The sequence below is a fragment of the Ochotona princeps genome, chromosome 6 (genome assembly GCF_030435755.1).
Source record: "Ochotona princeps isolate mOchPri1 chromosome 6, mOchPri1.hap1, whole genome shotgun sequence".
Classification (NCBI taxonomy): domain Eukaryota; kingdom Metazoa; phylum Chordata; class Mammalia; order Lagomorpha; family Ochotonidae; genus Ochotona; species Ochotona princeps.
Genome location: NC_080837.1, coordinates 26,773,074 through 26,798,693, shown reverse-complemented (window position 1 = coordinate 26,798,693; position 25,620 = coordinate 26,773,074). Strand labels below are relative to the sequence as shown.

General features: G+C 36.9%; 1 protein-coding gene across 3 annotated transcripts in view; it reads right to left on the bottom strand.

Moving 5' to 3' along the window:
* Positions 1 to 25,620, bottom strand: part of WDR72 (WD repeat domain 72) — a 225,371-nt gene that overhangs the window by 121,942 nt on the left and 77,809 nt on the right. For all 3 annotated transcript variants that reach the window (XM_058665341.1, XM_058665339.1, XM_058665340.1), the window contains one exon: positions 16,857 to 17,059. In XM_058665341.1, the coding sequence (XP_058521324.1) occupies positions 16,857 to 17,059 (203 nt within the window). The remainder of the gene's footprint in view (positions 1 to 16,856; positions 17,060 to 25,620) is intronic.

Below are 25,620 nucleotides of genomic sequence, written 5' to 3'. Positions count from 1 at the left end.
CTCCATTAGCTCAGTTGTCATCCTGCCTCCCAGGGTATGCATCAGCAGAACATCGCAGCCAGAAGCTGGAGCTGGGCATGAAACCCATGCAGTCCCAAGAGGGATGGGAGTACCTTAACTGGCATCAAAACTACTAGGCCAAATGCTTTTCCTTCCTAATATGTTAAACTAGAAACATGAAAAGAAACTACATTTTCCCACAAAACGTATTGACAAAAAGCATCTTAGAAATCATTACCCACATCATGTGTCGCAAATGCCTCCAATTCTGCACCTTTCCCCCTACATGGTTCCTGCCTTCACACCCTGGATTCTGTGTGACTGTAAAGAGCAGAGGCCTGTCTGAGTCCAGACTGGTGTGTGGGGGGTGAACAAGAGATAAACTCAGGATGCTTTAAACTAATGGGATTTGGAATACTGTTCATTACCCAGTCTACCCTAAGATAAATGTTATCCAACTAGGTATGAGCAGATGGATAAGTAGAGAATAGATCTAGAGCCAAGAGAAGCTTGGTGACTGAATCAAAGTCACACAGCCACTCATTTAATCAACCCAACTACTAACATGCCAAAGCTGAAGTCCACTAAAGTAGACAGTAACCACTAGAGGAATACATTTCCCTACAAAAACAATCGCATCCTATGACAAGGTCAACAACACTAATAGGAAAAAAGATCTGAATATCAAATTCAAAAATTCATTAAATATAAAAATCAAATTATATGTGGCAAAAAGTTACTTGTCTCACATGGGTTCTTTAAATAGCAATTGTTTTAACTTCCTTTTCCCTCTCTCTTTGAATATAACTCCTGATTAAGAAAACAAGTATGTGTCACTAAGTTTCTCTATACTCACAACCTAGTATATGCTGAAAACAAATCAAAACAGATATGCCCTAGGTGTTCTAATCTGACCTATTACAAGAAGCTTTGCCTCCTAATGTTTTCCATTTATATACCAATAAGCTTTTAATCAGTCGAAAGGTCCCGGAAGTTATAGGTAAGAATAAAAAACAACTTAGAACTGGCTAATAAATAGACCAAAGGAAACAGTTTTTAAAAAGTTCCTCTTCACTTTTGGATATTTTATGTGCACATTTACATACAGAATAAACAGCCACAATATTTAATTTGGATGGTCATAGAATCTTCAGAAAGTTCATGGAAATAGTTATTATGAAATGACTATGCATGAACCTCTAATGTTTTAGTACCAAAATAAACTCATCTTTTCATTTCATTTATCCACAAAGTCTGAAATATTTTATTTCTGTTTGAGACTACCATACATTTGAGTTAATTCAACATAAACTTACCTAATTGAAATCAATATCAAGGGAATAAGATCACAATAAAAAATATATAAAATTTATGAAATGCCTGGCCATCGGTTCTTTCCATCACAAAAAATTCTCACATAACTATAAATTTATTGACAAGAGCAAGCCTACGGGCTATTTTAAAGAAGAAAGAAGGGGAAGAAGAAAAAAAAAAGCTACAAAGCCAAAATAGATCTTATACTCCAGGATTTGCATATTAAGTGAAAAACTTTAAACTTCTAGCAAATAAAGAACATTACAAAAAAGTACTTAATGACAATCACACAACAGAATACTTTCCTGTTTAGAGCTTGCATTATTTGTGGCCTAATACACTCAATTATAGTGGAAAGTAAACACAGCATTGCATATCATTGCAGGATCAGGAGAACATGGCCTATAGTCCAAATCCCGCCTACCTTCTCATTTGGTAAGTAAAATATTATTGGAATGCAGAAATGCATTTTTATTTATGTGTCATACGTAGTTGTTTCTGCATCACAACAGCAAAGTTCAGAAGCTGTGTGACTGGCTGTGATGGGCTTATGACCCACAAAGATCACCAAATTCACTACCTGGCTCTTCAGAGGAAAAAGCTTACTAATTCTTGTTTATTTTAAATGAATAGAAAGTTTAAAATGTATGAAATTTTATGTTGAGGTTAAAAACCACAATCTATTTATAAAGAATGCAATTTAAGCTATGAAAACGCTTTGATTTAGGTTAATCACATTTTAATAGAGGACATTAGTTTCAGATCATGTTGTTTGCTTTTATGTGAGTCATAGAATTTTCTACTATTAATACAAATTCCTTTCCTAAATCCAAGAATACCAAATGAACAAAACCCCTAATACCCAATCTAAAAACAGGCTAATAATTTGATCAAACATTTCTTTGAAAAAAATTTACAAATGATCAACGGGTAAAAGAAAAAGATGCTCAACAACATTAATGATCAGAAAAGTGCACATGACAATCCTGAGACATTGCCTCACCATCCAGATGCTGTTAGACACAGAAACAAAACAAAAGACGAGGGTGCACAGAGTCCAGGTAACTCTGGGCAGAGCTGTGGGTGTCTGGATCCCCCAGCCACATGGCTGCAGCTGGGGGAATCCATGCTGAGCTAGGCTTTCTGCTGGGGATCCTAGCTCCCTGTCCACCACTGTTAGGCAGCAGGAAGGCCCTGGGATTGCGGGCAGCCAGAACACCAACAACGCTGGGCTTTGTCTGCTGGCCACCCGGCAATGAGCTTTGGGGTCTTAGGGTTGTGGAATTACTGTCTAGGGATATCCATGATCTGGGATCACCTCAGATGAAGTTTCTGAGGGATACCCCAGCTGAATTGCTGGACTTAGAACCCCAATCATGGAGGGAAGTACAGGTTCCAGGGTCTGACTGTGGATTGCATGTGTCAGAGCTGGGCCACTTCAGTGGCTTAGATGGAGCAGTGGACAGCATATCCAGATGCACATGAAGATACGGCAGTCCATTGAAATCTGTAGAGGACACCTGAGACCATAACAGAGGATGGAAGATAGAACAAATGGATCAACTGCCACCAGCAGAGTGCTGACAGTGAAAATCTGAGCAAACAGAGACTCTAAGTTGGACTATATCAACCAGTGGAGCATGCCCCACATTGGGGACCCTGGAGTGATATTGGGTGGCTGTCCTCCATCCCAGGGTACAAGGTGTTTGGGATGCTGGGTGTGGCTTCTCTCCTCATCTCTCCCCTTCCCCGAGACACAGGAAAGAAAAAAGTAGAATATAGAAATGGTGATCTCTCCCACTTTCCTGTTGCCACTGACCCCTATCACCCTAATTCACTATGTAAAAATATTCAAAAATATTAAAAATCATTTTTAATTAAAAAAGAAAAATGATGAGTATTGCTGAGGATGTGGAGCAACAGAATCCTAGCATACTGTTCGAAGACATCAAAAATGATGCAAATGCTATGACAGTCAATAAAAAGGTTACTTAAAAATTGAAATAGAACAACCACATGATCTGCCAATCTTGTGTCTGAGAATTTCTTCCAAAGAGTTAAAGCAATTTCTCAAAAGAGTATTAGTACTCCTTTTGTAAAATTTGGAAAGATCCTAAATGTCCATGGGTACAAGCAGTTTGTAAATATGTTGTATCAACATACAGTGGAATAACATCCAGCCTAATAAAAAAAAAAGTATGCAATGTGTACCAGCACAGATGAACAACCCTGAAGACACGTTAACTTCAATATGCCAATCACAGTCAGTCACAGAAAAACAAATACTCTATGATTTTGCCTACATCCACAATATGCAGGTTTGTAGAATCAAAGAATGAGAATGGTGGTTACCAACGTTTGGGAGAAAAGCACACAGGAATTATTAATCAATGAGCATAAAGTTTCAGTCCAGCAAAATGAATAGACCTGAAACTGTGCTTAGAGCATTGCACCTGTAATAAACAAAAAAGAACAACACCATATTTCTAACTTAAAATTGTGCTAACAGGGAAAATCTCATGTTAGACACGATTGTTACAATAAACAAAGTAAAATAAAATATTATATCAGAAGTCTTAAGTCCAGGTTCAGAGACTTTTTAAGCTTATAGACTTTTTAAGCACTATCTCTAGTCATTGCAACTTCTCATTATTCTTCTACTCACAATCATTTTTTATATTTGGGAATTTAAGACGCTCTGGTTCCCACTGCAAAATCTTACTCATCCACCCAGATTTAGACTTATCAAAACTTCCTATACTCTGTAAGCAGAGTTGATCTGACTATCTCCAGGGGTTCCTTTTCACAGCACTTTGGAATGTAGGAACTATAAAGCACACATACACATAGGATGGCCTTCCCCAACTTGATGCTAAAAATTCAAGGCGAACTAACAATTTCCTTCTCTTGCCTTCACTAGCAATAATCCCCTCTGCCTGACAGCCCTCTGTCCTTTAACTCAGTAACCTACTAAGCGAACAAAGTGGTTTTCAAAAAGACCACTTTTTAAAAGTGACATCATTCTTTTTGAGTAAAAGTATAAAAATACTTTCCTTAGTATGCACTTAGAATTGAACTGAAGTCTTTTACCTTGCTTGATCATGCCTAGAAGCTCTGCTCTAACTTCCTCTGGAGGCAGATCAGCCTTTTTGACATCACTGTCTGCATGAAGCTAATTCCTACTTCATGCCTTTGGCAGCCAATGTCTGATATGCTTGGAATATTTTCAACCTGATGATCACATAGCTGGCTTTTTTCCTGCCATTTAAATGCCGGAATGAGGGGTACCGCTTTTTCTGATCTCTGATCACCCAGTCTACAGTAAATACCCACATGTAATCTATCCTATTTCCCAATGTTTGCTCAATGCAGAGCCTTCATCACTATCTGGTATCTGGTAATCCTTTGGTTTATCTTTTCTTTTTGTTAACAAGACTTTTAGATTTATCATAAGAAAGGGTTGTCTATGTAATGTTACAAATAACAAAATTGACTTCATTTTTAGGCTGCATATCTTAAAAAAGGAATTTACTAATACATTAGGTTCTCAGGGTTATAGCAAATGGAATTCTCATCAATACTCATATCAATGGAATATTAATATGAAGAGTAGATTGTAGTTTATAGAAACAATTACTTAGAATTTATTGATTTGAAAGAGTTTTACACACACACACGCACACACACAAATACACAGACACAACATAGATTTTCTTTCTGCTGATTCACTTCTTAGGTGGCCCCTAGGGTCAGAGTTGGCCCAGGCAGAAACCAGAAGTTTCCCCTGGGTCTCCCATATGGATGAAATGGGCTCAAACACTTGGATCATAGTTTGCTGCTCTTCCAAGGCCATTGCAAAGGAGCTAGATCACAAGTGCAGCAGCTGGAAAACAAATTAGTGCTCATATAGGATTCCAGTATTTAAGTGGGTGGCATACCTACTTTGCCACAATGCTGGTCTCCTCTGGATTGGATTCTAGGAATGTAATGGTTCTTCCTTTCGCTATGATAAGTTCCACGAGTACTAGGCTCTTATTTAAATCCCTAGTACCAAAAGCAGTGTTGAGCACACAGTGGGCATTCAAGGAATATTTACTGAATGAATAATTTGTTATGCATTCCATGCTACAACAAATTTCAAGTATATGGATACAATTCCATGTATATGAGATACATTATAAGAGTTATTGTTTCCAGAGAGCCAAAGATCTAATTGGGAAGGTAAGACATTATTACTTTACAAGTTAGCTAGCATGTGGATGTTCATTTATACATGCAGATGCTGTAGTATGAGTAGGATCTGACTGGGCGAAAGACTATCTGTACCTGGGCTAAGGTAGGAATAACTGCATGGACAACGCAGTCAGCAGCACGACCTGTGAAGAGGAACATCAACCTGCAGAAAAGGCAACCGCAGAGGAGTCCCATTGCTGGGATCTAAATGGGCTCTGAGGAGACCAGGAACACGAGTAAATCCTATGAGACTTGAAATCTCCTGGGGTTACTAACTCAGTATGTCACCCTATGTTTAAAAGCATGTAATGTCTTGCATTTTGGGGTGTCAGCGGCCCTCTGCTCTCAATTACCTTATGTTATACATAAGCAGGAAGCAGTATTTGCTTCTTGAATGATGCCAACATTATACTACAGCTTTTGCACCTGGGAAATGAAGCATAAATCATACTACATTTACATTTCTAGAAGTTATTACAAACCTGTTGATTAGATTCTTGCTGGCTTCAGGGGATTTTATACTGAGGGGAGGGCTTAGTTAAGTAATTATTCCAGGGAAGTGGAGTTCTCATGTTATACAATATAATCCTCAGGCTATTTCTGATAGCTTATTTTAGATAATATTGTTACTAGAAAAAGGAGACCAAGATTTAAGGGCAAGTAAATGGGGCAACATAAACTATGCTAGTGCATGAAATTATTTTCACCTTTCTGAGTCCTTTTCAGCTGTTCTGCCCTTCTTATCTACACAGAACCATTCTTTCCTAATGGGCTGAAGATACTAAATTTCATCACAACTTTTTAATAAACTTTTATAAACTTCTGAATTGATTTGGAACAGTTTACATATCAATACGCTTGTAAATTTTTTAATTGATTTAGTCTAAATATTGGTGGGGGTAACATTAGTGTTTCAACAGCATCTTTGCTGTTATTGACTAGTTTTAGCTATGTTATTCCCCTCCATACGATCAAGGCACATATAAATCCAATTTAGACCTAAGGCAATCGATGGGCAAAATGAGATGCATTTTTTTTCTTGTGAAAGTCATTTTAACGTTTTCTCCTCTGACAATTCAAAACAGGAAATATCTTTTAATTTCTTAACATCTACTCTTTCTGTTTCCATTTTGGTAGTTTCAATCTCTGAGATTAATTTCACAAATGAATACTTACTGTGTGAGATATCTCTTAAGTATTGAGGGCATTATGATAAACTTAAATAGCGGGTAACTTTCTCCTCTGAACTTGCGGTGAAAATGAGAATGATAAAAAAAATAAACAGGGGTGGGTATTTCATGCAATGACCAAGACACCACTTGGCCATCTATGAGGGCAGAGTGCCTGCTTTGAGTCCTGGCTACTTTTCTTCCAGTTAAGTTTCCTCATCATGCACAGCCTGGGAAGAAGCAGGTGATGGTTCAAGTCCTTAGTTCCCTGCTCCCAATCAGAAGACCCTGACTGAGTCCTTAGTTCCCTGCTCCCAATCGGAAGACCCTGACTGAGTCCTTAGTTCCCTGCTCCCAATCGGAAGACCCTGACTGAGTCCTTAGTTCCCTGCTCCCAATTGGAAGACCCTGACTGAGTCCTTAGTTCCCTGCTCCCAATTGGAAGACCCTGGTCTCCTGGTTCAGTAGTCCTAGCTGAGGCTGTTATAGGAATTTGGGGAGGAGACAGCAGTTGGAAAGTCTCTCTCTCTCTCTCTCTCTCTCTCTCTCTCTCTCTCTCTCACTTGCTTGTACTCTTTCTCTCTGCCTGCATCTCTCTCTCAAATGCAATGAAATTTTTAAAAAAAATCAAATCAAAAGGATACTGAGAAAGAGAACAATGAGGAATGGGCTATTACATTATGATAAATCACACTAAAGCTTATACATGAAGGTAAAGAATCAGCAAAAATATGCTGCCAGAAGACTAGCAATTGTAAAAGTATGAATTTCTCTAACACGATGCCAATCAGATAAGGACTGAATATCTAAGGTTACAGTCCTAAACCTACAAGCTGACATTTTAAATATCTTTTTTTATGTGTGATTCATAATTTTGGTTTTAATTCTAAAGATGAATGCAACTCAGTTGAATCCTGATGGAATGCTCACTTCCTAGGCTTTTTCCTTCATATCCAAGACATGCGGAAAGCTGAAAAGAAAATTTCATAAATTATCATGTGAGTTGAACAGATTTTGGACTCTCTTATGGTTGAAGAATATGTGTAATTCTAATGGAATATTTTTCCCCACACCCATAGTAAGTGTCCAAATACAATTTAAAACTTTCAAGTCATTCTTGCTGAGAGAAGAGAAGTTGCAGTTTAAAGTTTAGGAGACACAATAAAGAGCATACAGCACCAATTAGCAATTTGGGTTTTGAAAAAAAAATCCCTGAAATATTGAAGGAGATATTTTCTAGGTTTCTGTTATGAATCTACATATCCAGAGTACCAAAAGAAATAAAAAGCTACCAGGAGATCATGAACACCAGTCATTCTGATGGCTCATGAACTGCTGATCACCTGGCTTTAACTCTCAGAGGAAACTTTTCATTACAACATGGTGTTGCATGTTTACTCTGAAAGAAATTCAGCATTTCCTGAAAATGGGAATTAAAAGTAATTTATAGAGAAGACATCAGGTAATCACAAAAGGGCTGCAAAAGCTTAGCTAAGATGTATCACCCATGCAACATGAGACCCTAGTGTTTATATGGCTACTTACTAGCATACTTTGTCTACGAACCAAGTAGCTATATATTTTGCCCTGTCTACAGAAAGACAAATTAAGGGCTCAAATACTTTATTTGTTACCGATGATAACTTTGATAATCACTTCCTTTTACAACAAAGTTCTCATGACATTTAATACAGTGTTCCAATGGGTTAAGAATATTAGGTGAAGGCTTGAAATATTGAGCTTTGGCCCGATAGTTATAGGGACACAAGAAAGGGGAGGCAAACCACTGTTTGAGTAGCTGCACAGCACAACGTCTTTTTTCTTTTTGATGGGATTACAACTACTCTCTTGATGAGCACAGAGGGGTAGATCCTTTGGGTCAGATGTCTGTTTCAGAATGTAATTCATCATGATTAGGAAATCGTCAGAAAAGACAAAATGAATTTTTTTACTTGAAAAACACTCTCAAAATTGGTAGTTTTTTATTTTTGTTTGGTAGTTTTTTTTGCCACTATCATAATAATTTCATGCTTGGTAACACCAGAGATCCTGTCCAATGTAAAACCACTGTCTAAGCATTAACAGATTATTAATATAAGTAAACATCAAAGCCACCAGGGAAAAATTGTTTATAATGCAATTTGCTATCATATATACACTTGACTTTAATTCTGACGACCTGGTTGAGTAAGAGAAGTCTTTGCTATTTATTTATTTATCTATTCATTCATTCATTCATTCATTTTTGAAGTCCTTGTTGTTTAAACTGCTGAACTTTCAATCATATGATAACAAACTTGATAAAAGCGGTAGAGTCAGTCAACCTCTTAAATGAATGCAGTCATAACAGCTGTCAAATTTTCTAATTTAAGTTCAGGACAATAAGACAGTAAGAGATGAGATCCATATTACTCTTTCAGTATTCTACCAAAGAATCATACTTCTGATGTCACACTACAGCAGCTGTAAAATAGATTGTCCTGTGAAGTAAGGAAAATTAAACATTTGATACCAGCAAGCAAATAGAGGACAAGATTTTTACAATAAAATAAGACTTCTAGTGGGGGCTGGGAAGAGAAAAGAATGTGAACAGGACTTTGCTGGTTGTAAACTTTCACAGCAGTTTCTGGAAATCATCAGGATTTGGACAACAGATGAAGATAGAAAGCCATTGTGATTTTCTATTCCACTTGTGCAAAGCCTCTGTGGCTCACTGTATTCTCTTAGAACCACTTTTATGTTTGGCAAGAACAATCACACTTGACTGAGTAGGTTATTGAGAGTATTCTAATTTGAGATTAAATCAGCTGCTTGTAGAGTCACGGGAGCTCTACAGCATGAAGAAACAGAAATAAATAAATGTCATCTGAGGATGCAGAGAACGGGTGGCGCCTTCAGACCATCACTATTAAAACCCAATTCAGACAAATGGACAGGAAAAACTGGCTTGACATGTTTTTGAATAAGCTCATGCTCTTAGTTCCAAAGAACAAAGCTAAAGCCTTAATATATTTGTTTTTAATAGTATAGGGGAAATATTCCATGAGAATAAATGCTTTCTTTTCTGAGAATTGCTTCCTGTTACTCTTTTGCATTTGCTGCTCTCTTAGGACCAGTTTCAACATAAGTCATTGGTACAGAAGTAATGCTCCTGTTGGGATTCCTTTAAATGGGTCCAGATGGTACTCTCCGTCAATAAGTGATATTACCAGCTTTCAGGAAGAAAGATTTTATTCCTCTCCTTCAATCCCTCCCTATTACAAGCTGCTAACTCCGTGAGTTAACTAAAATTCAGATTTCTACAAACTTCACATTTTCACTCCTCACAATATCATATAGCACGTTATTCACCACAGATATGATATAAATGCACGGTATTACTAATATGAAGAAAAGATCTGACCACTAAGAAAACTCCAAGTTTTTTAAAGAGGACCAGACCAGCAAGTTCCCGAATGATGGAACATCCAAATCCACCGAGAGGAATGTGGGTTTCCACACTTAAAGTAGGTGAGTAGGCCCATCCTTAGCATCTTTAAGATGCAAGATCATAGTAAATTCTGAGAATCCAAGAGCTTTTAAAAACAAACAATTTACAACATAACAGGGAAAGAAAGAAGAAACAAGGGAGAGAAAAAAAGTCCCTCACTGGTTATGTGTGAGTTATATTCTATGGAAATGAATATAGATTCATAAGGTTGAAATTATCTTTAAAATTATTAATGTAAATACAGAAAAATTTAAAGACATGCTTTAATAAATTTTGGTAACAGTTCATGCATTAGGTTTCATTCAAAATGAAAATACCTGGAATAGTTCCCTTTTTCTGTTTCTATCCGAGAACCAACTACCCCGGTGAGTTAACTGATGGTTACACACAGAATATTTAGTTCAAGAAGAAAGTCATGATTAGATTATGTGTCTGATAAGGCCGATGAAGCAACTTTCATCTACATATTAACAAAAGACGTTTGAGAAGGTACACGTCATGCTGGCACTTTCAGGTGAAAAATGACAGCTTTTTCGAAATCTGCCCAGATCACTCTAGATGAAGATTCAGGACATGTCAGGTAAGCAACAGTAAAGATTCAAAATAAAATTCGGTGAAACTAGAAATAATTACAACAAATTACATCTGCAATCCTGGCAAATCAATAACTAGCGACAAGATTCTTAGACCTGAAAATTTTCCTTCTAAGACTTCCTCTTGAAATTTTTTTCCTCATCTTGTGTTTGTCATTTCACTTCCTTTTCTGTAGTTTAACAATAGCAAGAGCAGAGAAAGCCATTCAGAAGAGAGCCCTTGTGTGTAGTTATTGTAATTAACAGATTCAATATCTATTACTGCCATTCAAGTATCATAGCAACCTTGTAGTGCTGAAAACTGCCAGAAAACTCTTCAAAGGCAGCAAGATGCTACTTCAGGCGAACAACACTGGGGACCTAACTAGCTGTCAACCTCTGTGGGTGTTGCCATGGGCACAACCACAAAGAATTCTGCCAGCTATACAGGAAGGGATACACCCAGAGATGGGAGACACACGCAGTATACATAGATAAGAAAAAATCCAAGATGACAAAGTAAACGGGCTGGCAATAGACAACAGGCATGCAGTTTGCGATCCCTGTTTCACATTAATTCTACTGAGGCCAAGAGAGTCCGAAATCAACTTAACAGGAAATGAGACTAACCATAAGCCAGAGTTTAGAAATAATATTCTAAAACTCTACATTTGTACCATTTATTGCAGGTCTTGATTTGAAATTCAAAGTGAATTACCTTTAAAATAATATTTAAACTTCCACTTATAAACCCTTGAAAGTCGTTTATAAATCCACAGAAGAGAAAAGAATAGGTTACTATGAACAAGAACCCAATATTGATTTTTCGGCGGTGCAGTAAGGCATCTCCATTCTATTTGGCTGCTGTCAAAGCCACTCTTTAACAGCTGGAGTCAAATTGCACTATTTACAGCAAGAGCCCTTGTCAAGTGGACCATAAGTATCCTAACAATACACTATTCAAATGGCACTTTGCCACACAAATTGCTGACTTGATGAATAACCTATGTCAATGACTAAGGCCCGTATAAAAGTTTCATTTTTATGAGAGGTTTTACATTCACACATTAAATAAGCTTTCTTTGAAGAACTATTAGGCAATATATTTCAGGCCCTTGGATGCTGAAAATAATTAAAATCTGTTTAAATACATCAAGGGGACTTGACAACATTAATATGGATCTGGTGTTAACTGCATTTGTCACACGAGTCAGAACAGTGTCCTTCTGCGGCTGGCCCTCCCCACAGGCACGTGCGGCACAATGCAGGACCCAGACCAGCGCACACCATGAAATGGGAGCATTCCCCCTTTGTGTCTGTTATTTCCATGGCCAAGGAGCACTGAGCCACTGACAGGGCTTTGAAGTCCCGTGCTGCTTCTGCACAGGCGGACAGCTGGACTCATTTAATGCATTTAATGCTGTCTTTTTTTTTTTTAAGTGACACAGACTTCCTAAAACAGTTTTGAAACAAAGGTGTGAGATATGCTTGCTTCCCTCATGACTGAGATGCCTTTTATTTTAAATGTTTAAATTCATGCCACAAAGTGAGAAAAGGGATATTCTCCATGAAACACTAATTCAAGAGTGTTAAACATTACAGAAAGCTTTGCTTAACTTCCAGTAGTTAAAATTTCATGTAATGTACTTATTAGAAATAAGCACCGCCAAAACTTCACAACACTTCGCACGTATTCAAAAAGCAAAGTGCGTTTTCAACTTCTTCCTTATTGTACATTTCTCTGCTCTGAATTCCTATGAGGTGTCACATCATTTAGATAGAAAAAAGTCTTAAGTTGGAATTCACTAAATGACTTAAAAATCAGAATCTAATGTTTGCTGAGGGAAAGCACTACAGTTTACATAAATACTAATATGCTGCATAACAATACACATTTAAAAATGATATAAAATATTTCCATGTGATAAAAATAATTACATGCTGTTTATTTAATCATAAAGAATAGATTAAAAATTAAACAGTGACTATTCTTTATGGAGACATTCTCCTTATGTAACACAATTAATTGCTGGCAGACAAAATTTTTGTTACAGATGCAATTTTCATAATAAAGAGATAATTCAATAAAAACTGAGTTAGCCTCCAATAAGTAACAGTGCTATTATGCATTATTATTTCATATTTTACATGTATATTTGTAAGTGAAATATTCAAATCTCAATTTAGAAACTACAACAATTCTACTTTGGTTCTTCATAGTATAAAAGGATTTTTTCATTTTGATAACATGTAGGAGTAGGATTCAACTGTCAATTGGTGGTTTACCAGGTCACCATCTGTGTTTTACGAGAAGTACCAGGATAAAGCTCTTATAAAAATTTCCAGGAAATGGCACCAAACAGGCAACTTTCACAGGTCAGCTAATGATGAAAAGAACGTAGATTTATATTTATACGAACCTCAACTGAAATATAGCTAAATGCAAAATAATTCATATTTTACGTTAGAATTAGATAATGAAGCAAATGAGGTTAAGGGTGTTATTAAAAGAAAATTCCAATTCTAAAAATCTCAATTGGATTGAAATATATGACTTACATGTTTATTTTTCCAACAGTAATTTTCCAAAAACACATATGATTTCCTGGTTTCTGTCAGGGAACAGACTTGGTCCATTCCTTTGAACTACATTCCACATGGTGCTGAAGAAATACAGTTAAAATCCATTGTGGAGGGAAAAGAGGAGGCGGTACCGCTTATGCCAGTCCCTTCTAGTATCTCATGGTCTCCAAGTTCTGTTAAGATTATTTAGATACTAAACTGGCTAAAATACAGCTAATTGTTATTAAGTATGGCTTGCTGCTGCTTTTTGGAAATAATGTTTTGCTAGAACCTAGCCACACATACTGAAAAATTCTCTGTCGTTGCCTTTGTGGCTCCAACAGTAACGTTATATGACTTTGACAGTAAAGACGTGGCCTGCAACGTGTAAATATTTACCATCTGGTTCTTCACAAAGGAGGTTACTTTCGCCTGGTCTAGTTTACTGTTGCCTAATACAAATGAAATGTGAACCATGTTTATAATTTTAAATTTCCGAGTGAAAATCTAGTAACCAAAATAAAATCAGGTGGAACTGATTTTAATAATTTGCTTTATTTATCTCTACATATCCAATATATAATCACTTTAATATGTGGTTTAAATACGACTCAAACATTCAATGGCTGCATGTGGCTACCATATTAGACTCTGCAGTACAAAATAAGTGACTATAGAGAACTACTGGAAGACCCCTTTACGAAAATTCAGGTTTTTCAAAAAGGGCATTGTCAGGCCACTGAAAAGAACCTTAACTATGGCAATTAAAAATAATTCTGCTTATCCTTTTCTTCCTTTACACAAAAAGGAGATGTAGAAAAAGAATTTAAAACCAATCCAAACATAGCTGAACTAGTTCTTTTTCTCCTTAAAATATGATGACGCTATAAACATTTTTGCCTTGTACAGATGATTTTCATGAGGTTGTTTATTCCCTACTTTGAAGCTAAATTCCTCCCACTACGATTTAAACAGGTTCTATCTTGTTTTATCCTCAGCTGAATCTAAGGAAAGCAGTTCCCCATCACTAATATGATATTGTATTCCTTTAAATCCTTTAAGACTCTGACCCTCCTCCCTACCCTAAAGATTTTTCTTTGTCTGGCTGCACAAATTCAACTCCTCTAGTAGTTCAAATCAAACCCATTTTCAGAAATCTTTTATTGTCTTTCTCACTCCCTTTTAAGCCCCTCACCAAATCTATGTGTACTCTTCAAATGCAAGAAAAAAAAGTGGCTACTGAATTCTAATAAAGTCCAAACATTGCCTAATAGAAATACCTCACCGCACAGATATCACATGCTACTCTTCTATTTAAACAATTTTCTCCATGGTTAGTGAATACATCCCTGCGTGTCACTAAAATACACACACATACGTATCTTTAAATATGTTTTAAATATGTACTGTATCTTGCATGGTGCTAAATTTTATAGATTTACTGGCTTTTATTTTTCCTAACTACAAAAAGAGTGTAATTCTAATCTTACAACTGATTCTTTTCTAATAAAAACGCATTTAAAAAAAGTATGTAATATTAATAGGAAGAATGGTGAACTTTTAAAAGTTCTTGAATTTCCATATTTAAGAAATGTATTAATTAAAGAAGGCCAAAATAATCTCAACAATTATACTCTTAGAGGATGCAGCACTTAAAGAACAAATGTATGTAGGTATACAATGTACAAGCTATACCTCCAGTTAACTAAATTCAATAATGACAGAAGTTAAAGAATGAAAGTTAGCAATTACAGTCCTTCAGATAAAGGCCCACAGGCTGAAAATAAGGTCAAAATCAGCCTCCCATGGGAAAATAAAAACAGCATTCCTTTGCTTTCTGAATTCAAGAAACAAGCACAATTATACAAGAAAATTAAATCTGAGTCTACTTTTATCATCACCTAACAGGTGGCTCCGTGGTTTTCCGCATGGGCCTTATCAGCTCCTAGAGGCTGTAGGCTGCTGAGGTGCACTGTTCTAGCCTCCAGTTTCCACCAGAAGATGCACACTCTGTTCTGAAGAGATGGCTACAAAGGCACATCAAGGTGAGAACGATTGGCAATCTTCTGGGCTCCATTCCCTGGACTTTATTTACTCCCACTCTGTTTTATGTAACTATGTAACTATGATTCAATGCCATGCCTTCTCTTCAGTTGTGACATAAATATTTCAGTGTGTCTACAGTTATGTTTAAAATCATTAACTAAATGGGAAAAACCAGTCAATCCCGTAATGACTGACTTTAATATCTGAAGGATGGAGGTATGAATAGAAGTAGGTATCTATATGGAGTCTTACCAAAGGGAAAATCAAAATGTAATAATTTTCAAAGATCAACCTTGTGCAGCAAGCCAAAGACTGATGGATTGAAAAAGCTTACTTTATCCACACTCAGAGCTCAAAAAATGCATTTCCTCTGGCTATGACGCTGTGTCCATCAAGAAAACGTGATAAAATTTGTGTTTCACCTGTCAACAACTGAGCAATGGATATGATTCCAGCTATATTACTGTAAATTAAAGAATTTTTGTTTTAATTTATATATTCATATATAAAGTGTTTGGTTAGTGTTACTCAGGTCTATAGACAGGCAGATTGTAGAGTCACTGATAAATTAGTCCATATCAGGTCTCAAACCTGCTCAGAGTTATATGCTGGCATGCTGTTCCCCTCAGATACGCTGAGGCACAGCTTCATCAGCCAATTGGATTTTCTTGATGACCACATACTTTTTTTTTAACTTCCAGAACTACACATGGGTCTATGAGGTAAAATAAGTCATATAAAATCTTTACTAATGAATGACATTTTTTAAATCTTCACAATACCACTTATATACTTACATATAAACACATATAAGCACAATCAACTATATGATGCAGTCATTAAAAGATAACTTATATATATTAATTATAAACACATTGAATGTATACATAAAATGGTACTAGCATAATAATATGCTAAGGTGATAACTTGAAAGTATAAAGCCAAAAGAAAGGAAAAGAATCTCTTCAAAAAGTCAAGATGGAATTAATGCGTCTGATTTATAAGTGAAAAATAATAAAAACTCGTCCAAATTTCTGCAAAGTTCATGGACTTGATTTGTAAGAATAAACATAAACTCCATCACTATGCAACACCTAAGGCTTAGAATACCATGTTACAATCTAGTATTTCAGATACCTTTTGATTTATTTGCCTTAAGCATTTCTACAGGAAGTAAAATACTCTCAACTGAAAAAAAAAGAATACACATTGCAAAATATAATTTATTCACCCACCCCCTTGAAAGTCACCTGCAATTCAGGAGTTAGTTTAAAAATGAGTATTTCATTCAAAAACAAGGCCATAACCAATATAACAGTCATTCAAACAGTTATCCTGATACAAGGTCACCTCACAGAGACAGTGGCCCTGTGCTCTTGCTTTTGTACAACAGTACTGCATATTCATGAAGGCTTACTCATTTTTACTCCATTTGATAATGTTCTTTGTGAACAGCAGTTTGCAGCTTACCTGGCATGAAGACTCCACCTGCAGACCAGGGCAAGGTATTGGGCCAAGCTGGTAGGAAGCCGATGATCTTTGTTCTACACTTTTGTGCTTATGTGCCTCTGAGGAAGCACCAAGTACAGACTCTCGCTTTAGAAGTTGAGAGTCATCACAACAGTTAAGAATAATTCTTGCTTTCTCCCCTGTTTCATGTCGTTCCAAAGTGCCTGGAAAATAAGATTAGGAGCAAAAATTCAAGCGAGATATTTACTCCAACAAAAGACAGTCAAAGTGTTCTCCGCAGAAGAACTGTAATCCTTTCAGTTATCATACCTTATTACCTTCTTGTAACTAAAAGCCAGCCTAGAAGCTTTTGCTAAATTATTCAAATTACCCTCTCATAAAGACTGAAATTGTGAACTTGAGAAGCCTCTCTTCCTCTTTGTGCCTTTTTTCATTCACTGAAATCAACAGGATATTCAATAGTCTTTAACAGTAAAATTTCCCACTGATTATACAGTATGCAAGTGATCAATAACAAACAACTATGGAATATTTTAGTGCTGTCCCCTAGTGTTCCAGCTCACACACAGCAGAGAATCCACAGTGCTTGGCTTCGGTTCCCGGGCCTAAAATGTTTCTGTTATCAATATATAATGTAGATGCACAATGCAAACAAAAAATAAAGATGTTTTGGATACCACCTTCCTCACAAAAGCACACCCTGCAGGCTTTTGTTGTTATAATTTTTATGGTCCATTTACCATTCAATCCTTCTACTTTCAAGTCTTGTGCTATTAGAACGGGGGACAAATCCTTTACCTCTTTGCCATCCTCCCAACTGTACAACATAATGGTACTGGGAAGTTCAATGTAAAGTTAAAAGGGACAAGTATAAAATGGAGAAATAGAATCAATGTACCAGAAAGCAAATCACAAATAGTTAAGAGCCTTCATAAAATGCCATACCATATGGATAATAAAATTTCAAAAAGTATGAATTAATCACATTTTTCATTAGCATATGTCAGTTATTATTTTGCATTATTCATATTGTATTAAATGTTATTTCCTTCTCAGCAAAAATATTAAAGGGAAAAAATTTGATAAATAAATAAAAAAATAAAGGTTACATGTATTTCCTTCTCACCAATGAGAAATAATTCCACTATTAGATAAGAAGAAAGATAAGTAGCTTTTACTTACAGTATTAAGACTATATCAAAATCATTTAACAGGAACAAGATAATCATACATCACTATATCTTTAGATAGGTGAATAGACAGGCACATTTAAAGATTAAGACTATTCCATTCTTATTTTTTGTCTATTTCCAAATCCTTCCTTTACAGCATCTAAGCTGTAATTGTAGAGTACTCTACATCCTGAACCATAAAGGACTACCAGTTAAACCTCAGGCATAATTTTAGTCTCCAGTCCCTTAGCCATATTTTTACATTGTAACATTTCTACATTCATAAATCAACCTCTTTCACATCTAAAACCCATAAGCATGTTATTCTTCTAAGCTTTTCTTTTCTACCAAGACTGATCAATCTTCAACAAAGCTGGCAACAAGATCAAGAAAATCTTTTCTCCCAGGAATGACAGTAAGTGTCTCAAACATAAGATGATAAGATTTCTGGTTCCAGAAAATGGCTGCATTCCAGAACTGGTAATTGTGTCACCTGTAAAACGCATTGTCTTTTTATGAAACTGTTCTTTGAACATGGCATCACCATGGGCATTTTCTTCTCACAAGTTTTCCATGAGTTGTATTATATTTTTTAAATGTTTTGAGAATTTTTAGAAAGAAATCACTGCACTTTAATGCAGATGGCTGTATACCTTCTCTTATGTATTTTATGCATTCATGTTTTATTCTACACCTAATGTACACCTGATATCTTACACAAACATATCTGTTCCTTGTATTTCTTATATTTCTTATAGCCTCCAAACTCCACTTGTTGTAACCTATTTTCACTTGAGCACAGATAGGCAATCTGCTGTAGTATCTATTGTGTGCCCTGCAGTGTGGCAGATGCTGCCAATGTATAGTTGACAGAAAGAGCAAGACCACAGTCCCCTTGGAGCTTCCTTAAAATCTAATGGTGGGACAGAGGCAAGAAACATCTGAAAACTAATTTGTTATAATACTGGCAAGAACACATTAGCTATGTCTACTCCAAGACTAAAAATATCCCATTCTAACAAAAAATTATGCACTTGGTTTTCTTAGCAATCTCTTCTAAGACAGTTAGTTACAGGAAATTTGAAAATAACAAACATGGTTTTGTTTCAATGAACTGCTTGAAGAACAAACGTGCATACGGAGAGGTAAAAGTCAGCCAGTTTCTTAAAATGTTATCACTGACAAGCCTGTAAACCACACTCATAACAGTAAATTGACTTTTTTTATAATAAGGGCATAAAAACAGCTTTTGGACACCTTTGATTAAAATTTTAACAGTGGATAAGGATTCCCATATGTCCCAGGTATCATGGTATTATTGTCTCTTATTTGCCAATTCAACCTTTTCTGCTTGATGCATGGAAAAAGATAACAGCTCTTTAACTATTTTCCTTCTGACTGCTGAAGCACTGTTAAATCTTGTGGATAGAGGGAGCTGGGAAGATGGAGCAGAGCAAAGTCTCTTCCTTCTTGGTTTATATGTGTTCCACAACAGTGGAAGGCTTCCCAGTGCAAGGCTCAGGACAGCTCCACAGCACAGCCAGCAGTTGCCTAGTGGTTACACATGTGGGGCAACTGTGTAACACAGTACTTTCTGGACAACTTTCCCTGGTGCCCAAGAGGGCACACTAAAAGCCCCACCACAGTAGCTCCTCTGCTCCCAGCAACCAGTATCCTGGCTGCAAGTTTGGGAGCTCTGATCTCAGGGAAGCACTTCCCTGCTCAGGCTGTCTCAGCTGTAGGGATGGGCATGGTTCTTTCTTTGTGTCAGTCCTAAACTGTCCAGAGTTCTCTTCACTTCTCACGAGTCAATCCTTCATGTTCAACTATTGCACTAATACATTTTTTATATTAAATTTTCTCTATTCAACTGAATTTGTTATTTTCTGTCCAGAGTAGGCACTCCTTAATATTTATGACATTAAATCACTCTCAATGCAAAACATCCTTTTAAATATGTCATCAAAGTTGTGGAATTCACTTCAGAAGTCTGTATAGATTTGAGAGACAAATCTATAGATTTGCTGGTTTACTTTCCAATTGCTGATAATGATTGGGGTGGGGCTGGGCTCCAGTCAAAACCCAATGCAGACACCTTAACTCAGGTGTCTTCCATGAGTTGTGGACTCACTCAATTTCTATCACTTTCCCAAGGTCTGCATGGATGGGAATCTGGAGACTAGAGATACAGTCAAGTATCAAATCCAGGTATTTGACATAGGGTGGGGCATCTTTACTGTTAGGCTAAATGCCCAGCCCTCAGGGGCATATTTAAATGGTTAGAGGAATCCTATTGTAAAAGCAGTGACTAAGGAGGAACAGCAAAAATACAAGAAAGATTTATGGCAAGATCCTTTGCAACTTGGATAAGCTGTATTGGGCAAGAACCAAACCAATATTACTTCCTGATACTAACTGAAGGTTTGCCAATCATTTAATTGAACTTCTCATTTCAGAAGAACTCCTGCTTCCCAAAGTGAGTTCAATGATAACTAGAATTTACTGTCACCAGATTTCATCAGGAATATTGTGTGACCACACGCCTACCCTTCCCTGTATCAGTCTGAACATTACAAGGAGAGCTGTACAGTCACATGAGAGGTTTCACAAGGTTCATGGAGGGGCCGGCATTGTGGTAGAACTGCCACCTACAATGCCTGCAACCCATATGGGCACTGGTTTAACTCCCAGCTGCTACACTTCCATCCAGTTCCTTGATCACAGCCTAGGAAAAGCAGTGAAATATGCTATCCAGTTATTCAAGTGCACAGCTGGAAGAAGCTCCTGCTTCCTGCCTTCCACCTGGTCCAGCCACACTCTTTATAGACATCTAGGGATTGAAACAATGAATGTGAGATCTCTCAATCTCTCTGTCCTGTAACTCTTTCTAATAAATACATAAATCTTGTTTAAAATATCATGGAAAATGAATCTAAAACATAAACTTATCTTGGCATAAAAATTTGAAATCCATGCATATTTATTTCATGATATATGTCTCCATGAACTTTTTGAAGACTACTCACATTAGTTAAGTAATATTGAAAGTTAACAAAACCATTTCCTTTCACAAAGTAGATGCAAAAAGAAAACCACATTAGTATCTATCCCATGGAAAATATTCATTCTATAAAATGCTCACAAGTAAGTACATCACATTTTCTATTATTTTATTAACATAATTCTGACTCAGCTTGTTCTAATCCTAAACTATTCAGTAATGAATAATAGTATGAAAGCAATCATAAAGAGTTTGGAAAAACTAACATCTTGATAAAAAAAAAAAAACAGAGATGACTTTGCACTGATTCAAAACTGTGTATGGCATTAGACTGCCCTGTGCACAAATCACTCTTGCCTGTGAGCTCCATTCTCATCTAACAGATTCTACCTTTACTGGTTATATAGGCATGTTTGGAAAGTTAGTTTTCTAACACATTTTCTGCCTCAGTTTCCTCACCTGTGTAATGGGGATATTAATTCCTACATGGCAGGATGAAATTGAGCACTGTCTGAAAGGTGGCCAGAGGATCTGACACACAGTGAACACTGTGTTATGAAACAGCACTTCCTGCACATGACAAAGGCTTTCACTCAGCCCCTTGCTGGCTCTGTAACGAACCTCCTGGGTTCTGGTTCTGTGATCTACCTGAGGCCACTGGGTGTAGGGCCCTTCAAGATCCCAAGTCCCTCCTAGCTGAGACTGGAGTCTTCTCAACCTGCCTTGCTTTCAGGCCAGTTTATAATGAAGATCAGAGTAGAATTTTATATCTGATTTATCTCTAATGTTCTTCAGTATCCCAGAACAGAGTCTGGCATAAACTAAAAATGGGGTTATAATACTTAATGGACTATGACATCATCAGCTTGGGGTTTTTTGTTTGTTTGTTTTGTGTGTGTGTGTGTGTGTGTGTGTGTGTTTTGCAGCTACCCTTGGGATTAAATCAAAACCTTTTGACTTACGAGTTCTATTTTTTTAAAATGTACTTAAAATTACTTTTAGTTTTTATCTTTATGAGGCAAATGCCTGCTTTCTCTCGTCATCTTTTCTTTGCTCATAGATTCTTTTTCTTTCTACAAAACTGTCCTTCCCTGTGAGCTACATCTCACGTGTCAGGCATTAGTATAAATTCTCAGGTTTGTCTTCCTTTCTCTCTTCCCCTCCTTTCTTCCCTCCATCCCTCCCTTCCTCCTACTCTTCCTTCCTCCCTCCCCCTTCCTTATTTACTTATTTGAATGGCAGAGTTATATAGAGAGAGTAGATTTCTCTCCTCTCTTGCCTTGCTCTCTGTCTCAGCTTCTTTACATCAAGGCACTTGCCACATTAGTGATTTGTGTTTCTTATGTGCTTTCTCAGATTCCAGGCCACTTCCCCAGATGATGCTAAACTGTTTGGCAAGTATGAATTACATGAGCCTGGTACAAGCAAGACTCCACAAAAGTATGAATGAAATGAACACAGTGAATATTGCCCTTCTCCTGTTGGGCAGTGCAAGGGGACAGTGATAAAACTCCAGTGCTCACCAAGATGGCACAGAAGTTCCTGCTGAAGCATGCTCATGAACATTCCTCCAGCACAGGAAAAGACAACATGAGGAAGAGTAGCATTCAGAGGCCCACGGTGGCACCTGTCTCGCCCACAGCTATGCTGCCATGTGATACCTAATGTTCCAAGAAGCCGGAACTGGAGATAGCAAGTGTCTCTGAACATGTGTGCTGCTGGCCTGTGGACCCTGCCATCTCTTTCCCTGTGAACTATGAAGTAGAATATATGTAAAAATAAAAAGAATATAGGAGCATAGAGATAGGAAGAATAGAAAGGGAGAGAGTGAAGAAAATAGAGAGCAGTGGGTCACAAAAATCAGGGATGGAAAGAAATTGTATGAAACAGAAAAACAGAAAGAGAGAGAGGTAGGCTGTGCTACTTTCAATATTTGGTAATTGTACCTCCCTAAGAACTAGAATCTGTGAGGTTTCTACAACACACACCTTGAATGCAATGTGTACCTCTTTCTTTTAAAATATGTGGCTTCTACGGCATGTTACCCACACAAAGGTACTGAATAATGAAAGGACAGAAAATTTCTATTTAAATATAAGCCAAATTTACAGACAGCCAATTCTGTCTGCCAAGTTCTAGGAAGAGATCAGAGTAGTGAGGCAAGGGTTTAAGAATCATCAGCAGATGAGTGGAGATTAAATTCAAATGCAGGAAAGTATTTCCAAAAGAGTCCACAGCAAGAGGCCAGCACAAACCATTTTGCAGTTTCTGTACGTAAAGAAGACACCAAAGCAGGAAGATTAAAAAGAAATACTGTAAATCAGCATGTTGTCAAAATAGAGTACTACTGTAAATGTATTGGAATTTTCCACATTAGGTGATATTTTCTTTTTTTTTTAAAGATTTATTTATTTTTATTATAAAGTCAGATAAAACAGAGAGGAGAGACAGAGAGGAAGATTTTCCATCCTATGATTCACTTCCCAAGTGACTGCAACAGCTGGTGCTGCGCCAATCCGAAGCCGGGAACCAAGAACCTCTTCCGGGTCTTCTGCGCGGGTGCAGGGTCCCAAAGCTTTGGGCCGCCCTCCATTGCTTTCCCAGGCCACAAGCAGGGAGCTGTATGGGAAGTGGAGCTACCAGGATTAGAACCGGTGCCCATATGGGATCCCAGAGTGTTCAAGGCGAGGACTTTAACTGCTAGGCCACACCGCCAGGCCCTAGGTGGTATTTTCTAACTGACATTACTTCAATATTATGCAGTGATTAAGGGTGTGTGCATGTTGTGGCACAGTGAGTAAACCCACCATCTGCAATTCTAGCTACCTATAAGGGTGCCAGTTGGTATCCCAGGTGTTCCACTTCGACCCAGCTCCCTATAACAGCCTGGGAAAACAAAAGAGGATGATCCATGTGCCTGGGCACCTGTTACCCATGAAGGAGACCTGGAAGAAGCTCCTGGTACTGTTAACCACCTGCCTAGCTGCTCCAAGCTCACTGTCATGGCAGCCAACTGGGGAATGAACCAGTGGATAGAAGATATATCTCTCTTTTTCTCTTCATATCTCTCTCTAACTGTGACATTCAAATAAACAAATCAATTTTTAAAGAAAAAAAAAACCATACATTTAAAAAAAACTCTAACAATAGGTTAGAAAATACCTCACTATCAACTTGGTATTCAAATTAATAAAATCAGCTTTGAAAAAAAGCTGATAATTACAATCAGATGCCATGTATTAGGAAAACTGAGGATCAGGTCTGTTGCAAGATTTATCATTTATCTCAGTCACACATGAAGCTCACAGCCTTGCTCATGAACTGTATGGAGATCGACCTAATGCATCCTTTCTAACAAAAACCTTTCACACTTACTGCATCTTACTGATGGGGATTCTGACCAGGAACAGGGGTACTGGAGGGATCAAAATTAGCTACTGAGGAAGCAATAGCAGGGTAGAAAAAGAGAATAAATCTGAAAATATTAAATAAGCCATAAAGATACTTCATTCTTAAATACATCTGAATATAAAAATAAAGCTGTAAAACACTGTCAGACTTGGCTCCTTTTGTACAACATAACAGCTTTCGTAAGATAACAAACTCACAATTGGCTTCATATCAACCTTCCATACCTTAAGGGCATTTGGAATGCATTTTTTAAAAAGTCCCTGGCCACCGTGACCTTCACCTTGGCTCTGCCACTGCCTCCAGCACATTCAGAGCAACTCTGGGATTTATCAGCTGGGCCACCTTCAACCCTCACATCTAATTCTGACTGCTGACCTCCAGGAAGGGAGAATGTAGGGCTGGCAAGGGGAAGGAAAGGAAAAAATAGAAACATAGAGGTCTAAAGTGACTATGATGTGTAAAGATCACAAACAATAGATTAAGTTCTAACAAATATTATAGGCTTCTTTAATAATGCATTTACTTATTAAATATGCTATTCCTAATCGCATCCTAAAAGAATCTGCTATGACTAAACTTCAATATTTTATCTCATACTAAAAGTAAATATTTTTGAAAACAGGGAGGAAAGATAAACACTAAGCTTACAAAATTTTCAGTGGAAAAATAACTAAAATACATAAATGAATAAATAAATAAAAATAACATTACAACCAATTTAAGAGGTAGATTTTTATAGAAAAGCATTTTAAAGTTCAGCATTGTAATGTGCAAAACATTATTGTTGATAGCTATCTATCATATACGGGCAAAAATATTTCATTATTTCTAAGTCTTACTGAAAAAGGTCACTCAGTATTTTTTATAAAAGAATACTAATTTTTAATCTTAAAATATGACAAAAGTAGTTGTCTACCCTTCATGTTTTTAATAGAAAGCTAAATGACTGATTGGAGGCAATATTCTTAAGATATTTGAGTCTGTCATCTAATCACTTCTGGTGCCAATTCATTTAATTAAGTCAATATCTTGCTCAATTGAAATAGAATTTTTCTAGGGAAGAGGAAAATTGTTGGAAATGCAGAAAGTGGAAGCACAGCCTCCTTAATAAAGTGCAGGACGAAGGATGAAATTACATGTAAAGTCCTTTCTTTTGGGGGGAGGGGACGGATATGACGGT